Source organism: Pararge aegeria, chromosome 17, assembly GCF_905163445.1.
Source record: "Pararge aegeria chromosome 17, ilParAegt1.1, whole genome shotgun sequence".
NCBI classification, from domain to species: domain Eukaryota; kingdom Metazoa; phylum Arthropoda; class Insecta; order Lepidoptera; family Nymphalidae; genus Pararge; species Pararge aegeria.
In genome coordinates, this window is record NC_053196.1 from 3376240 (window position 1) to 3391464 (window position 15225).

Sequence of the window (15225 nt, forward strand, 5' to 3'; positions counted from 1 at the left end):
GCCATTATGTCTTATTATCTTTAACATTTATACCAAATGTGTATAATTTCACACTAGAGTTATTTATTAATCATACCCTGTATACAGTATATGCTTTCTTTTTTATCTTTTGCAACCAAAATTTCACATAAATAATTTTATTTTATTTGCCTTTTTATTAAATTAATTAAATTTAATAAATTAATTTCTAATTTTAAAAACACTATTTATTTTTTATTTTTAATCAAACTTTTTTCAACGACATTTAAAAAAACCTAATCGTTACTCCTTAACACTATAAAGTACCTCAGTAAAAAAATGTCACCACAAGTCAACCACAGACTAAAAATATATCAATAGATACATAATTAGGCAGTAAGTCCAATCGGTCACTCACACACATTGCACTCGGGAACGAGCGCACGCAGAGTACAATTTCACTCGACTAAGTGCATTTCTAGGTGAACAAATGAGTTCTGATTATAGCGGTTGGCTTAGTAATGGACGCAGCGGGACGCAGTAGCGGAAAAGGCACGTAAACATTCGGTTTTCCTAATAATATATCAGCTTAGGCCATCTACTACGCTTCTACAAACTAAATAGCTGACGTTTTTCTTTTTTTTCGCTACAGTTTTAATAATCAAAACTTTTTGCCTTCGAATTTTTTTGAATAATTATTGAGGTTCATATAAAAGATCATTTAAAGTGTTTAAATTTTTTTCAATTCCAACCTATGTATATATGTGTATACATATTATTTTGGGTTGTTATTATTGTAACAATTTCTTTTCCTTTTATGTTACTAAATCGTTGTATTTATATTTTTGTTATTTTTAATATGTCAGTGTTAAAGCGGCATTATTGGTATGTCTATAAACTTTAATTTTAGATCACACGATCTGACTTGACCAGTATCAGGTTTGTTCATGGAGACACGAGCAATGACCATTGAATTTCTAAGTGACTCACTAGTGGCTCACTGTCTAGCCAGCTTAGATCGCACGTTCTGTACTCGGTAGTATACATTACTGTAAAAACATTAGCGATTCATGTATCATCCGCTCGCTTATACAATATGGCCGCTTTCTTATGCTTAACAATATTTCTTACCCACTTACTTATAGAGCTTCACGAGTTTTTGCATAACATTTTATTTTACAAAAGGCAATGGTTCATTAATATTGTTACGGCACCCGACATTAAAGATTACATATTAATTAATATCTATCATTAAATAATTATCCGGGAATTTCACTAGAGATTAATATAATTTCATTTATCTTTGATAATCGTGTTTTAATACACACTTTCTATAGCAGTTATTTCAGGTGAGACGTGCCGTCATGTGATTTAGCGTTCCGGTGCCGCGTAGAAACCTATTGCGGAGCCATACCCTAAACAGGTCAGTAACTTGCTTGGAAACTAACAAGTCACGGAAAAAAATAAAAAAAAAGATATTCCATAAACATTCAGGTACTTTTTATGGGAAATTTTGCATAAATCTCTTTGAATGAAAGAAAATTGTTATAATTTTACTCTCCTTCCACCATGTACTAAAGAAACTAGTAAAATACAGTAACTAGTATGTAAGAGTAAGTATGAAATTATAGACCACATTCCATCATTTATTCGCACGGTCATCTGTGATAGAATTTATTAGAAAACACAAGCATTATTAGAAACAGATTTTTCTAGTTTTTATATGCTCTACAATCGAAACTAATGGAAGCTATGTTTGTAGAATATTTGGTAAAGAAACTCTTGTTCTTTACTAACTTGGCAAGCTTAGCTTCAAATGGCATGCGTCTAGATTTCCGATTCTTGAGCCCCTTAAAACGGGCTCAAGAATCGGAAATCTATCTCCAATACATGGTTAACGTTCAGAATATTACAGGTAAGTAACTATCAACTGCTAAATGTATTTGACCGCCTAAACGCCTGTTATGTGAGATTTAGTTAAGGACCCGTTTTTGCTAGATGTCGGTATTAATACGGACATGACGATATTTAAACTCCCTTTTTCGCGCACAGTTTTTTTGTCATCGCGGTATTGCTCTTTGCTTAAAAAGATGATCTGACCGTATCATTGAGCTGTTGAGGTCCTGGGTTCGAATCCCGGATAAGGACAATTATTACTTATACTTATTTTCTGTGTTGAATTTTCTGTCCGGAAATCAGTTAGTACCAGTACTAACTGATTGTCATGATGTGATGGTGGTGTCCACGCCCATACCTCAGAAACACGGGTAGCCCTCGATCCCAGTTTTTTTTATATTAATAGTTGACGGACCAAGCGAGTTTCTTGCCGGCTTCTTCTCGGTAGAATCTGCCTTCCGAACCGGTGGTTGAGTCACTACACACAGACCGACTTGACGTTTCAAAAATGCTTATATTAGACCTACTTGAAATAAATGAATTTTGAATAACTACTTTGGTTGCCTGGAAGAAATCGCTATGTAGCGATTAGGCCACCAAATTGTACTCTCTTGCTCTATGTTTATATCTCTGGAACTACTTTTTGTCTTTGGTGTACAATAAAAGTGTATTTACATTCATTCATTCATTCGCGTGAAAAAAACACAAATTTATACCAATATTATAAAGCTGTAGTGTTTGTTTGATTAAACGCTCTAATCTCAGCAACTACTGATACGAATTGTAGAAACCTTTTTATGTTGGATAGCCTATTTATTTGGGAAGGTTGTTACTTACATAACATCGCGCTATGATCAATAGGAGTGGAACATCAAATAAAAATGCAAATGGAATTGCAAAAGTTGCAAAAATTATACGACTTATGACGGAATTTTGTCCAAAACGCGGCGAACGCTGGCGAAGTTGCGGGGGACCGCTAGTAAATATATAGGTAATTACCGAATGTACAGTAAAAGTTTAAGATGTTACTAAGGAACGTTCTTCGACCTACAAAGTTCTGGTATTTAACCAAGCGTTTAAGATTTGTAGGACGCACTTAAGAGTACCTATGCAGTATTTACACGCTGTGATTGACATCAACTGACCTCATTTATGTAGATTTTCTCGGAAGTATATTATTTACGTACTTAGTTACGCATTGAGTAAGTGATTCTGTCAAGAAAATTTCAGTACCACGTTTCTGAATTGGACTGCCACTGTGTCTCGTTAAGCTGTCGGTTCCGGTTGTTATTACCAACAAGATAATTATATAAGCCCACCAACCAGCATTAGAGCAGCTTGGTGGGTCAAACGTCTAAATCCCACCTTACTAATTGAGAGGAGGCTTGGCTTATATATTTTAGGCTGAGGATTTTAAACTGATCATATAAAATGTTACAGTCAAGTTTGAAGTTATAATAATATAAACTTTATAAAAAAACATTAGTTACTGTCAGCAAAAAATCAGTATAAACAATCGACTTACTAGAAACGGACATAAATGTGTAATATCTGCATATCGTCTGCAGAAAAGTTCAGAAATCCGTTGTGGGGATGGGTATATGATTTTATAACATGATACCACAGGTAATATTAGACCGACCTTTAATTAAGTTTAAACAATGTATTAAAACAAACCACGATTAATGAATTCTTTAACTGCTAGCAAGCGACTCCGCTCTCATCTCTCACAAGATAGGAAAATTCTTAACATTGTTAAACTATAAAAATGATGTTGAAATAGAGAAATCTGCTGAGTTTCTTGCCGGCTCTTCTCGGTAGAATCTGCCTTCCGAACCATTGGTAGAGTCACTACAAACCGACTGACTTGACGTTTCAAAAGTTATAACTAGGCTTACTTGATATAAATGAATTATATAAATGAATTATATTTAAATAAATATTGAATTTTAAAGACCTCCGTGTTAAGGTTAAGGAGTTAGATTACCATCTCAGGTCAAATTGCTAACCCGAAACGTCTAAATTGTATCTGGTGTGATAACGAAGGTAGCATCAGACAGGCGGGGTTCAACTCAACCAGCAAATACCGAGCATGGGTTCAAACCGCCCAGTTGCCACTTTTAAGTGTATTGTCTCTTACCATCAGGTGTGGTCGCAGTCAAGCGCTGACTTGACATACAATAAAAAAATCAACCAGTTATTTCAGATAAGTTTATCTGTTTCAAAGTACCAGGCTCGCATAGACATGGTAGCGATCTCCCGAGTGTGAAGATGCACAGATTGTGCGATGTTGCTCGCGGATAAGAGCAATTAATTCGGTAACGCTTTCACCCCCGCGTTTCTTTATATACGCTTAATGAAAAATGAGACGGGAATATTCATTGAATAATCATAGACAAAGAATTGTTTTGTAATTGCTTTGAATATTTGCCATTCATTACGTGCGGTTCGAATTACTTTTCGTGCAATATTATCGACCGCCCTGAGAGTGCGTAACCATTGCTTTATGTTATAAATTGATTTCCGACAAGCTTTATAGCTTAAACTTTATAGGAGATGTCTCTTAAAAAGTTCAAAGTTTGTATTAAACGTAAGCTTATAGCCGTTGGATCCAAGCGGCTCAGAATCGTGGAACTTGGAACTCCCTACAAAAGACCTATGTCCAGCAGTGGACGTCTATCGGTTGATGTGATGATGATGATGAAGCTTATAGAAAAGTCCTATTATAGTATAAAAGACTACGTAAACGATAAAAAAGCTTGGGTGTAAATTATTGCTCTAACCAGGTTGCTCTTCTAATAATTTAAAATGACATTGTGAGATGGCGACAACAAAAAAAAAAAAAAAAAACACCCGGCTAAGTTTGTTGTGGGCTTCTTCTTAGACCGGGACGCGTTTGGAACCCTCGTAGCTTTAGTTTTAAGTTTACGAATGTGGTTATCACCGTGTAATTCTTGTGTACGCATCAAAAGTGCCACCTGTGGGCCTACTTGAATAAAGATATTTTTGACTTTGACTTTGACTTTGACTTTGAGCTATTATACAGCTCTATCAGAGTTTTAACTATATTTCAGTGTTTTTGCCAGTGATTTTCAGTTGGCTAAACTTGCATCACCTGTGGCGCAGTCTAATAAGTAGGTGGTCCTTGGTTCGATCCCCGGCGGGTGCGATTTTGAAATTTATAATTTCTAAGTTCCCTCTGGTCTGGTCGTTTAGAAGGCTTTGGCCGTGGCTACGTAGTTAGCCACAAACCGAAAAAGACGCGCGAAGAGGTTTTCCGGATGTATAAGGCATAGAGGTTTCATATAACTGTCATACCTTAAAATGTAAGCCCGCTACCATTTTAGAATTAGTATCAGAACAGACTATAGCCGAGGGCTAAAAAAATCATAAAATATGTGACAGTCAACACCGTTTTCAGGAAAAAATAACTAATATATAACCGAAGTTATATAAAAACGAACAGTTTCAAGGCCCGTTACATGCCGTGATCGGACAGTTATTGGCCGATGAACAAACAAAAACACCCATACGTATATCTCAAGCACCAGTGCGCTAGCTGTGACTAATGTAGCGATCTAGATAGGTAATCTGTGGTAAATACAATCATTACATTAACTCGAGCCCACTCTAATGGCCTCTAGATCTTGTAAATACGATCAGTAAACCATTTTATATTTACCATTAACAGCAATAAAAAAACACTAAAGGGATACTTAAAAATATTAATGATTGTAATAATTACAAACATTGTATTTGGGTGTCAGGAATGCCAGCATCGAAACACAAAAGTACCTACGTGAAACAAAAGTCTAAGTTAATTTTAACTTTAAAATTTATGTGTGTATTTTCGTAATGCATTTAAAATATAATACGAAAATAGACACATCGCAATTTATGCTTAAAGTAAATGTAGCTACTGTCATAGGTACTAAGATAAGTGATGAAAATTTATGAATAATATGTATTAATAAAACGCCACCTAGCCCCAAAGTAAGCGTAGCTTTTGTTATGGGTACTAAGATGACTGGTGAATATTTTTATGAATAATATGCATAAATAATTATAATATTGAGATAAAAAGTGTCTGTAACACTGAAAAACATTCATGTTCATCACACAAACATTTTCCAACTCTGGGGAATCGAACCCACGGCCTAGAAATCAGGAAGCACTGTCGCTGCCCACTGCGCCAGTCTGCCGTCTACATCGTAACAAAACAATGTTTTTTACTACTTAGACATATTTGGGGTGTTATTTAAAAATAAACTGAATTGGCCATCGCCATTTTAAGTCGTAATATTATAAATGCGAAAGTGGGCTTGTTTGTTTGTCCTTAATTTTCACCTTAATAAAGAAACCTATCAAATTGTTTGTTTGCATGGAGTTAGTTTAGAGTAGTAATAACGGAGAGTGACAGGTAGTAAATAAATAAATTGAAGGTATCAACTCACGAGACATCCGGCGTTGTGTTGGCCAGCAGCCGCACGCAATCCAAGCAGCCCCGCGCGGCCGCATAATGAAGCGCCAGGGCTCCATTGTTGGCACGCCCGCCCGCCATTGCACGCCCGCACCACCACCCCTCGACAGCTAATCGACCGCTCCTGTAAAAAATTATTGCATTTTAAGCTGGCAGCAATCATAATCATTATAAAAAAATCCCTGACCCATTTTCACCACGGTGGTCTCCTTGGAGGATACATACTGCAGGTGTATGTGCGCAAACGCGAGTGCACTGCCTATACTCTCATAGTGGCGGTGACGGCAGCTCCGCACGACGGGAATGAGTTCAGACGCTGCACTGAAAGCTCTTCGGGCCATCGGGTGAATCACTGGCAATTGACATGATGGCCGTACTCGTGACGTGATAGGCAATCATAAAATACTTTATATACACAGAGGTGTTAACTTCAGGCTCGTACTAAGAAGTCCTTGATAGAAAAAACCAATACTAAGTATTCATTAGCTGACCCGGGGCTCGAAATAACAACCTATTTTTCGGCGTTTGCATGATATAATACCGGAACGCTAAATCGCTTAGTGGCGTCTTTGTCGGTAGGGCAATTAGCCACTGCTTCCCACCAGACCAGATAATATTCGATTTAAAACCATACCTCCGATTTAAAACCAAAGCGCTATGCGCTAACCCAGGGAGGTGGACAAACCGCAAAAAAATGTAAACCTCAAAGATATTAGATACTATTTATAATCCCGATCTCTTTCATATAAAAAGATGGACTAACAATAATTTAAGTAGGTACCAGATACTAATTTCAATAACATTAAGCACAGTAATAAGGAAAACCTAAAAACTTGTTCCTAAAATAATTAAACCAAAGATAGCTTGTAGTAAAGCTCATTCCTCAATAGATCTAACAAAAGACATCAACGCTACACATAAGCTACAGATATTAAATAGCGCCATCTATTTGAACAGTACTGCACTATCAAGCGAAATGTAGCAAACGCAGCTGGTGCTGCTACTACACGCTAGATGGCGCGATCAACATGTACATATCTAGTCACAGAGCTTGATAAACTTACCTAATTATTTTAGTAAAAAATTAATTAAAAGGTGGAACTAGGAATATTTAGAAATATATTAATTTTCTAAAGAAAAGGAACAACTATCAATCGTAGAAATAATGGTCATCTAAGAGCCAAATAACTCAATTTCCTTACAAAGACTCCGTTACCCGATTAACCTATTTTAGAATAACCAGTTTCTTACGGGACCACATACAGCCTGGCAGTAAATCGCATTCAAATGTTATGATTGTAGTTGCAATTTAAAACAAAAAATAGGATTTTTAAAAAGAGACATAAATCTCTTATTATTATTGTATGTTTCTTATTATTTTTACCGGCTAGTTTCTTTTTCTATTTTCAAAACATACTTTAATCTTAAAATAGAATGTAGACAAATTATGAAATCGGAGTACTTCAGTGTAGCTGAAATTACCCGTAAGATTAAAATAATTGTTATTATATCTTAAAAAAATGTCTTTAGAATATAATGAATGAATGAATGAATACAATTTTATTGTACACCAAAGAAAAAATGTAGTTACAGAGATATAAATACATATCAAGAGAGTACAATTTGGCGGCCTTATCGCTACATAGCGATTTCTTCCAGGCAACCAATGGCGTAAAAGGAAAAAACATAGAAAATAGGTAGGTGGTGCAATAAATAAGATATAATAATATAATGTGTTAACAACATTATATTCTGAAGACATGTGTTAACAGTAAGCACGCTCTTTCTGTTTAAAGTTTATTTAATCTTAGGTTGTCGGAAATTATAGCTTTACTTTGACTTATCTGGCGCAGCGGTCAGCGATTTTATTTTACTCTCCCAGGCAGAGCCTCATGCCGAGGCTCGCCAACAATCCCGCGTCACGCTGTTAAAATCATTAGGGTTAATCTACACACAATAGGAATAAAACGGTGAGCATGCACGTCATGCAAAGTGCCACCCTGTGTCAATCGACCTCAGCAAACCTCAGCTATGGTTAATAAAGCCTGTAATCCCGCAAGATAGAAAAATAATTGTAAATGTTAATGTTGGAAACGAGCAACTACTGAGTTTCTTGCCGGCTCTTCTCGGTAGAATCTGCTCTCCGAACCGATGGTACCGGTGGAGTACTACAAACAGACATACTTGACGTTTCAACGTGCTTATAAAGTAGGTCTACTTAAAATTAATGAATTTTGAATCAAACCGTCAACCACGCCCTTCGGTCCGGAACACAACAATGCTGTTCTGTGGCCGAAATAAGCATGGCGGCACTTCCCCAGACGAGGTCTGTCACAAAAAGCCTATAAAAAATTACAAATTACATCTATATACCTATAGATGTAATTTGTATCGAATATGATATAAATAAATTACCTATGGTTTTGAAGATGTTATTAGAATACCAGACATTCAGAAAGTAGGGATTAAATTAATTTCTACATCGTGAGTTACGGGGCAAAGATGTTGGTAACTATGCAACTAACTGTTCAGAACACTCTCAGCAATTAAGTTTTATATAAAATTCAAAAGTGGTGATAGCTCACTGGTTATAACTTTGGCTTTTCTTTCGGGGGGCCGAGTTCGAATCTCAGCACGCACCTCTAACTTTTCTAAGTCATGTGCGTTTTTTCTTATAAGCAATTAAAATATCACTTGCTTCAATGGTGATGGAAAACCTGCATGCCTCAGGATTCTCAATAATGTTCCCAAAGGTGTGTGGAGTCCATCACTGGGCCAGCGTGGTGGACCGTGCCTTGTAAAGGGCCGGCAATGGTTGTTATGTTGATGATATGATTCATGTATGCATTATGATAAACGTATTTTATTAATATTCGAAGTGAGTATTGGATAGAAGCAGGCGTTACTTTTCGGAAATCCATGATATATTATAAAAATTAAGCTTAATTTGCTATACTCCGCGAAAAGCAGGAGAATCTGTGTGGTGTAATTTATAATTTCTTCAATCCTTATACCCCACACCAAACAGATCTTCAGCAATATACCCTCTACGCACGTTTCGCTCCGAAACCGGAGCATCATCAGGAGATGTTGACTTTACAATGAATAATTGTTAAGTGAAAAATTCGCCAAATGTGTCGCCTCAGAAAGGTATAAAACCTTTCTGACCCCCACCTAATCTATCTAAGCCCCTCCCCCCTCATTAGTGCCTCTGAATATGTTCAATAGAGGTGAAGTTGATAAGTTTATTTGTTCGTTTAGTAATTCGAACCTCCCATTCCTATGTTTAATAATTTCTAATTGTTCCCTAAAACAAAGGGTTGAGATCTGTTTGGTGTGGGGTATAAGGATTGAAGAAATTATAAATTACACCACACAGATTCTCCTGCTTTTCGCGGAGTATAGCAAATTAAGCTTAATTTTGATAATTCGAAGTGAGATTGGTATTTATCCATTCTAGTATCATGAATGCGAAAGTAACTCTGTCTGTCTCTTTGTTTGTTACCTTTTCACACGACTAAATGGCTGAACAGATCTTAATGAAACTTGGCACGGAGATAGATTATATCCTGATAGATAAGTTATCTTTTACCCCAAAAAAATTTCTTGTAGGGTGTGAATTAGGGGATGAGAGTTTGTATGAGTGTTTGTATGGGGATGAAAGTTGTTTGTTTCTATGTTTTTCAAGGTGAAAATCGGCATTTAGCTTATCAGCTTTTAATAACAGAAATCTATAAAAAAACATGGCGATAGTACTTCCCCGTACGCGCTGTCACAAAAAGCTTTACTACTGCTCAAAGCTAATATCAATCGACTAAACGAATAGCGAATGCAGACGAAGTCGCAGGGAACCACTAGCTCTATAATATTGTTATTATTTATGTGGGTACCTTAATAATTGAATAGTTGATCTATGGCACATTATTAAGTACAAGCGGACCCTCGCGCCTTCGTTCGCGTTTGAGTCAATCGAGAAGCTATCAACAACATAATAATCGTGGCAATGTACCTACTATTACTCGTATTTTACGTGGTATACTGAGTTAGCGAATTATTATTACTTTAGTTTATACATACATACATCCATCCTCACAAACTTTCGTAATTATATTATTAGAAGAACGGTAGAAGGGTTCGATCGCTGTCCCATATGCGTTGCGACTTGCTGGTATTTGTGAAGAGTTATGTCCTTTATCTCCGACAATATTTATCAGATCCTCATTAAAATAAGACAATACATGCTTGACAGTATACACTTTCAATTAAAAAAAAAATATTAAAATTGGAGAAAATTTAACGGAGCTATGAAATAAAATTGATGAAACTTTTTATCCCATTTCCCGGAGGAAACTTATTGTTTATCGGGATAAAAACTATCCTTTATGTTGACCCGTAATATCAGCTATCACTATACCAAATTTTATTTAAATCCGTTCTGTTGTTTTCACGTGATGCCCGGACAGACAGACAGACAGACAAAAATTAAATAAAAATCTGTTTTGGACACAGTATCGATTATAAAGCATCCCCCGACGATCAAAGTTTTCAAAATATATTAAATGTACAGAAATCTACGAGTTACAGTTTTATTATAAGTATACATTATCAAATAATAATAATAATGAAAAACATTCATGTTCATCACACACATTTTCCAGTTGAATCGAACCCACGGCCTTGGACTCAGAAAGCAGGGTCGCTGTCCTCTGCGCCACTTGGCTGTCATATTAAAGAGGAGATGACCCAAACATCGGCCAGTTAAAACGATATCACTCGAACTCCGGATACGCGGCTGGAAACCGTGACGCCGTCCACAGAGCCCATTGTAATAAACCCCCCTTAGTTCAACAACTAACAGTATCAGTAAGTACCTAACCATGTATATGTGTGACATGTAATTATTAACATCCGTGTTTTTACGAGCAGATTATGCTGCTTTTAACCGACTAGGGTAACGTGTTGAACTGTCTACCTATGTATGTATGTGTGTATGCCTCGATGGTCTTAATATTCATCATCATTGGCGCAATGGTGAGCGCTGTCAATTTAAGTATGAGGTCCCGGGATCGAACCGGTAAAAACAATTTTTGGGATTTATAATTTCTGACTTTTATCTGGTCTGGTAAACCTCCCGCTTAGGCAGGATCTTGTTACCACCCTGCCGACAACGACGTGCCACTAAGCGATTTAGTGTTCCGGTGCGATGTCGCGTCGAAACCTATTAGGTGTATGACTACCATACTCGCTAACAGATTAGCCCGCTACCAACTTAGACTGCATCATCATTTACCACCAGATAAGATTGCAGTCAATGTATAAGTATGCACAGGGTATGCAGATGAATGAATGAATGAATACACTTTTATAGTACACCAAAGAAAAAAAAGTAGTTACAGATGACATGAAATTAAGAAAATCTCCAGTGCTAGTTATAAAAAACCTAAGGATAGGCATTGTAAGAGTTATTAAAAGCCTACCTTTAAGTATTTATAACTCGTACTCGACATTTTCTTCATTTTATATCATCTGCATACCCTGTACATACCCTCTAGGCACGCCACGGCCACTAATGGACGTCCACTGCTGGACATATATATTTTGGAGGGTAATTATGCGAACGGTTAATGCTGTTTTGTTTTACCTGACTGCAGGTGGGTAATGTGTTTAACAGCCTACATATGTATGAATGTATGTATGTATGTATGTACGTATATATGTAAAATTATAAATAGGTAAAATTCGTAAGAATTTATGATTACACCGTAATAGTTTTAAGTCTACTTGTGATTTTTGGTTAATAAATTTATTTATTATTATTATTATTATTATTATGTATGCTTACATGATATTTACCATCGTCATCATGTCAACCAATTGACGTCAATTGCTGGACAGGTCTTTAGTAGGGAGTTCCAAATATCACATTCTCGTGCCGCTTAGGTCCAGGAGCTCCCACCGACTAGTTCGATGGGCTTGTGGTTAGCTTATTTAAAAAAGAACCACGAGTTCCTGGGTTCTTTCGGTCGGGCCAGAACTTGTTAGGTATTAGTGTTGGTTTCTCGATACCAGCTCTGAGTTACAAATTCGGCTGTGGTATCCCCCGTTCCTAGGAAAGCGCATTAAGGCGTCAGTCCCGGTTATTATCACTAAATTGTAATAATAGTGGTTCAAGCCCGCCAACCGGCGTTGGAGCAGCGCGATGGGTCTGTGCTCTTAAACCCTATGAAATTGGAGGCTTGTGACAGCAAAGTCATAGTCAAATGTTTATTTATTATTCAAGTAAGCACATAGATGGCAATTTTAATGCGTTCATTACGATCAATCAATCAATCCTAACTGTATTTGGTCTAACTACATTTGTAAACTATTAACTAAAAAGCGGCAGCTAGGGGCTGATAGGAGGCTGTGGGTAAGTATGTTTGTATGGATGCTTCAGTATTGCGAAGTGCCTATGATGCCGATATATAATTTGGATGTTCTTGCGACCCAAGGGAGGCGAACCCAGGGCTGATTAACAGCCAGGGGGGGCAGCTGCCCTCACCTGCCCCGCTGCCAGTAAATCTCGCAGAAAATGTATGAGCTCTCTTAATAAAATGTATATCTGCGAAGATACAGACTGAAATACAGTATTGATTAAAGTGGGCCCTCTATATTTTTTTTTTTAAAACAGCCGCGGAAGATACTTAAAAGAAATCTCACCTTTACTCTAACGTATTTAGTTGCACATAGCACTGTTATTTACATTAAGAATAAAACGCAATCTAACACAAAAATAACGTTTTTGGATAATAATGCAAAATCGTAAGCCTTTGTTACCTTTAATTAATAACGTAATAACGTCTTGTTTTTAAATAAATATAAACAAAAAATTACAAGTGACATAATTTTAATACCAGTGTTTGGTAAAAGAATAATTAATTTACCACCAAATAATTAAAGCGTTAACTTTATTGTGTCAACACAATTTTTGAAATCAACCGATGAAAATGCCAAGAACATGAACATTTGCAATATTATCTAAAACGTACAATAATTTAAATGTCGAACCAAATTCAAAAATAATTGACATACCTAAAATTACCGGCGCGTAACGCAATGTCCAATGTGTCGAGGTCATCTTCATAATCGTGGCACAGCTCTAACGTCGAATTTCTCGCTTCATGTATATCGAATAACACAGTGCCATCACTATTCTTATCCGTCAAAACACTACGGTACGATCTTGTACCAAAACTAGATGTAGTTGAAGCACCACGTGGAAATGTTCTAGGCGGCACTATAACATTTTGTGTCGAATTCACCAAAAGAGGTTGCTTCCTTAACCTTTTCTTCACGTATCTTCTCATCCTTAGGGATAGCATTACACGTATTCTTATATGCCTTTTAATATTCCGGTCATACCTCAGCTGCTCTTTCTGTTTTTTGTCTCGCTTTTTTCTTCTCGGCACTTCGTCTATCCTCTCCAAAGTGTTGGCCCGTTCGATTAATCGATTCGTTTCTAACGTCGGCGATCGATTAAAGAAGTCTAGGTTATTATTCTTCCAGGCTTTGCTCAGCGACCAATTCTCTCCGCATGTAGAGTTTTTAACTTGTATCGGTTTCTCGTATATGTCTTCGTCGAGGGCGACCATTCGTCGCGATATGAGGAAATTGTCGATGTTTCTTCTTATTGTACTGTTTTGCGAGCTCACTGTATTAATCAGATTTGAGGTCAAAGTCGACTTATTGTCAATGGTATTGTTACAGCTCACTTTTGGTTCCGGGGAGACGTTCCGATTCTTCCGCTTCGCAATCGACATTATACGCCTGCGCATCGCCGACATGTTTGTAAGTTCGCTTTTTAAAAATGGCCCTTTTCTGTCTGCCGTCATGTCCGGGGACCACGCTGCGTTTTCTTTGCAGCTGCAGAAGTCCTTCAGTAACCTCGCGATAGCGCCGCAGCTGTCATTGGATCGTTCCTTTGCCATTTTTCCATTTTTCTCCTTGTTCGTCATTTAGTTCGTAGGCGCACCGAACAGGTATCAGGCGTGTGCGAATATGAACGCATAAATGATGAATTTCAACGTAATTAGAAACGAGGCTAATTTGGTAACATCCGTATTCTCATACGAGACAATGAATTGCGCAATCGCAGAGCGTCAAATATGTAACTACTTCACTGTTGTTCACATCACTGTTAATTAATTACCGTCTAAGCAATTCATCAAATTCCGCATAATAAAAGAAGTTGTTTTCATGTAAACTTTAGCTAGAAATGTATGGTAAAAAGTGGTCACTTTTTTTCATAAATTTTCTTGAAATATAAATGCTATTTTGTTGATGTTAAGTGCTTGCATGTATGCGTGACTCGGTTGCTTTTAGAGAAAAACACACTTTTTACTTCGCGTGATTGACGAATTAATAAGAACCGTTAATTATTAAATAGTTAACAACAATCAAGAAATTATTACTCTATGGACATTTTATGACAATGTAACGTGATTTTAAATAAGAGGTAAATGACTGTTATTTTAAAATAAGCAATTATATCGATATTTAGTAGGATAAGAAATTAAATTTAGCACTCAAATTTTGCTTTTAAATAGATAATTAATACTTTGGCAATATAAATGGCAATTTATTTAAGACTTTTGAAAAGATGTGGTTCTAAATTACCAATGATTAAACAAAGATTCATAAATATAATACTCATAATATAGTAATTGAAAATACTAAACAAATTTCAAAGTAAAAAGTAGCAGTATAAACAAATATAATATCTCACTATACAAATATTTTAATAAGTTTTTAACAATCTTTTTTTTTATTCTTTAAAAAACTATATTCCAAACTTAAAAAAAAAGCCCAAAAACATTCTTTACAATTTCATCTGTGTTCTTATTTCAAGCCCT

The 15225-nt window shown here is 36.3% G+C and overlaps 1 protein-coding gene across 1 annotated transcript in view; it reads right to left on the reverse strand.

The window, feature by feature from the left end:
- The window catches only part of LOC120631292 (espin), a 94827-nt gene extending 80526 nt beyond the window's left edge, over positions 1 to 14301 (reverse strand). The window contains exons 1-2 of the mRNA XM_039900777.1: positions 13406 to 14301; positions 6309 to 6458 (exon numbers count right to left, since the gene is read on the reverse strand). Coding sequence (XP_039756711.1) covers positions 6309 to 6458; positions 13406 to 14301 — 1046 coding nt within the window. The remainder of the gene's footprint in view (positions 1 to 6308; positions 6459 to 13405) is intronic.
- Between the last annotated feature and the right edge of the window lie 924 nt (positions 14302 to 15225).